Raw genomic sequence first — 3790 nt, forward strand, 5'->3', positions numbered from 1 at the left:
GTTTACGACCAAATTAAACATGTATGTAAATAATGTTACCTCCTGGTTGCTCAAGATCTATTGTATGCATTGTGCTAGTTTTAATTGATAGTATTAGTTTTATTTTTGCGGGTAATTGATAGTATTGATAGTATTAGTTACTAGTGTGGTATGAGCTTCACTTAGACTAGAAGATTTTCCTTTGTGACAAAGCAAGTTGCAGCAACTGTCTTTATGTGTGCCTTAGAGAGATGCCATAATTTTCTTATGATTCTATACAAACTGATCTCATCATTAACACATTGTTCTTATTTCTATGTTTGACTTAAGAATGATGATATCAGTTTTAGATGGCGAGCTTGAGAATTACAGTATCAATCTCCTATTGAGCCCCTTTTATTTAGTTCAGTTGCTCTGCACTTGGCCTCCTTGTTCCTTTGTCTGTTCTACCCTGTCATTGATTGTTCAAGCTCGCAAGTGAGGGTTTTTCTTTTCTATACAAACCATCATCAATTCAAAGATTGCGTTTGAAAGAATAATGTCACCACCCTGCAATTGTGCTCATGTGCTGAAATGGTTGTTTGCACTACAAACCTAGCTCCAGTTACACCTGCACAAATTCTAGCCTTAAGTAGAATTGACCGTTCAGTAATACTACCCCAATGTTACTTCATTGGCAGCTATCTCAAGCATCACCCTATCCTGTAGTACAAAGTTTAAGTTCCATATCAGTTCTGCACTTGTCATTTCTTCCGGTCAAAACCCGTTCTAAAAGTTGAACAGAGTGCTAGTTGGTGGAACTTCCCTGATCCTGATTACAGGTGAAAAGCTCAGTTCTGTAACTGGCCATCTTCTCATTGCCGACATGGAGAGTGAGTAAATTATCTGAATAAATGATTTCTAATTCGTAGAATGGCAAATGTTTTCTTCTTTTTCAATAGGCTCTGCAACAGTTGGAAAACAGCTGATAACTTGTCAAAAGTAGTTGCAGAAGACGTAACGGGTAAATGTATCATCAACTACTTCCTAAAACTTGGGTAGCTTTTCATTAGTTTCCCAAAAATTGGTCGAAAGAAAAGTTTGTCATGATTCTATTTCCTTCAGATACTATGCGGGCAGAGTCTCACAGTGCATTGATCTAGGAAGATGACTAGTGATGTAGGAAGATGTCAGACTGGATGACAAAAAAAAGGGAGGCGGGATATGCAATCTGTAGCACTATATCTGAATTCTTACTTGGATTATCATCACTTCTCGACTAAAATTCTTGATCAAGTGATACATGCTTGTCACGGTAGTCCTGGACATTTGCAAACAATTGCAAGTGATACATTCTTGATCAAGTGATTTGGATATCAACTTATATACTTAATTTTTGTTGGACTGCTATATATTGTGCTCAACATATTACAGTTCCTAAAGCTTTGCATATTTCTTGATGCCCTTCTCATAGATCTTCATTTCCTCTGGTGTTGACAAGTTGGTTAGCAGGGTAACCCTTGCTGATGATACCAAATCTTTGTGCTCCGATGTGGCAGGATCCAACAGCCATATCTGGACCTCCCAAACCTGTCAGATTTACAATGCTTTTTCAGAAAATACAGACACTTTTGACTGACAAATTGTGCAAATAACTGAAATACCTGAAGAAACAAGGAAAATATAGAAGACGAGCCATATGCACATCTATAATTGTAGATTGAGTTCAGTGAGTCTTAACAAAGTATATTCCGACAGCATGATACGTGGACATTTCATGGTTAATCATGGACTGCTGCAATTAATCTGACCCCATCCGTCACTATCTTGCCCAGAACATTTTTCTTCTTTTAGTGTGTTTGAAAAGGGAAATGTGTTAGCCGCCAGAGAAGACCTGTGAGGCAAGCAGAAGTGTCAAACTTGTGCATCTCATCTTGCTGTCTGCTCGTTTAATTTTCTATACTAGTAACGCCCAACCAACCCGGAATCTTGACCATTCCTTCCACATGCAGCAGCTGACTAATCAAATTGCAGATGCAGTAAGCCAGTAGCAGACTGGCTTTTATCAATTGATCTTTTATTTTGGGCGATGAACTCCGTTTGAAAACAAAATGGGATCTGCACGATGAACCAGCGTATGGAAGAATTTTGTCTCGTGTGGGGATAAAATAGTGTTTGATTGTAGACTGTAGTTACCTGGACGTTGCGGCCGACCTGGATGGGGTTCGCCTTGGCCTCGATGCGGTCGCCGAGGCGGGCGGGCTTGAGGTGGTTGATGGAGAGCTGCACGCCGGCCACCCTCCGGTACCCGGACGCCATGTACCCGCCGATGCTCGCCGTCGACTCTGCCATCAGCGCCGAGACGCCGCCGTTGAGGATCTTGAAGGGCTGCGACCACGCCGACGGCAGCGACTGATTAAGACGATCACGGCGCGAGTACATACACACGTGGTCCGGCAAGACGGCCGGTGGCGGCGGCGGCGGCAGGCGCGCGCACGTACCTGGCAGCAGGTTTCGGTGACGGCGAGGCGGCCAAGGACCTCGCTCCCGGTGATGCGGGTGTACTCGAAGCCCAGGGCGTGCAGAGCGTTGTCCGGCGGGGCGCCCTCGCCGAACCCGGGGGGCGGTCCGGGAGGCGACGCCGCCGTAGTTCTCGCGCTTTCGCCGGAGCCTGCCATCGGGATCCCTGCGCGATTGCGGATTGCGGTTGTTTTTGTACTCTTCGAACACGGGGAGAAGAGCCATCAGATATAAAGACGTGGAAGGAAGACGATAACGAATTCGTCCTCGCGAGTTCTTTTGTTTTTTTGCTTTTGACATCAAAATCGTCCTGTCTGGCGGGCCTAAGGCCTTAGTTGGGCTGAATCGTGCTCAGGTAGAGAGACGTTGAAGAAACAGAGTTGATTGGACCTCTGCTGTCTCCCGTTTACCTTTTGGTCCAATGTTTGTCTCAAAAAAAACTTTTGGTCCAATGTGCATTCCTTTCCCATATTCCAGGTAGTAGTGGCCGATCTCAATTTGACTCACATCAAGCTAGACACTGATTGCCTAAAAAAAAACTAGCCACTAATTGCAATAGTTTGGTTCTGATTTTAAGTAAAGGCTCGAATGGAAACAACACCGCCACCATCAAAGAGATACAACACCGGATTACGACGTTCAGCTCCTACTCTATGGTTCATGAAGGTTGTGTGTCTAATGTAGAGGTGCATTCCCTAGCTAAACATGATCTTTCTCTTTCAGAAGGGCGTCATGTCTGGTTCTTAAGCCCACATGACCCTAATGTAATTCTTGTCCAACTTTCTGTTGAGCAATAAAGTGAGCATGTTTACCCCTAAAAAAACTTGGTGATGGCCCTACTATATAAAAAAGTAGCAGTAGCCTGGAGTGCTCCTAGTCAGTGCCTTCAGCGCTGGTTTAGGAACTGGGATCACAATCCTCTCTCGCATGGGCCAACCCACCATTGCGAGTTGCTGGCTCGCTAGGGCCGTACCCCCTTCGCTTGTTTGACTGACCATTGACACATTGAGTTATAAAAAAAATATGATAAAATTGAACAAAAGTTTGCGAGTTTATAAAAAGTTAGTGGATTTTTAAAAAGATACTGGATTTGACAAATTGTTTGTGAATTCGGAAATTATTCATGAATTTGAAAAAGGTTCGCATATTTTAAATTTGTCAAGGATTTGGAAAAAAATTCATGATTTAGAAAAACCCATGAATTTGACAAAAAATGTTCGCAGATTTGAAAAAGGTTGTGAGATAGGAAAAGCTCACGAGTTTGAAAAAAAAGTCATGGATTTAAAAAATGAAAGAAAAATAAAATAATATT

At 42.9% G+C, this 3790-nt stretch overlaps 1 protein-coding gene across 1 annotated transcript; it reads right to left on the minus strand.

Annotated features, from left to right (window-relative positions):
- Positions 1-1198: 1198 nt before the first annotated feature.
- LOC125547715 (1,4-dihydroxy-2-naphthoyl-CoA thioesterase 1-like) lies at positions 1199-2755 on the minus strand. Its single transcript, XM_048711520.1, has 3 exons — positions 2460-2755; positions 2155-2346; positions 1199-1548 (listed from the first exon to the last, which is right to left on the minus strand). The coding sequence occupies exons 1-3, from the start codon at positions 2634-2636 to the stop codon at positions 1396-1398; spliced, it is 522 nt and encodes a 173-aa protein (XP_048567477.1). The 5' UTR covers positions 2637-2755; the 3' UTR covers positions 1199-1395.
- Between the last annotated feature and the right edge of the window lie 1035 nt (positions 2756-3790).

This window comes from Triticum urartu, chromosome 1, assembly GCF_003073215.2.
Source record: "Triticum urartu cultivar G1812 chromosome 1, Tu2.1, whole genome shotgun sequence".
NCBI classification, from domain to species: domain Eukaryota; kingdom Viridiplantae; phylum Streptophyta; class Magnoliopsida; order Poales; family Poaceae; genus Triticum; species Triticum urartu.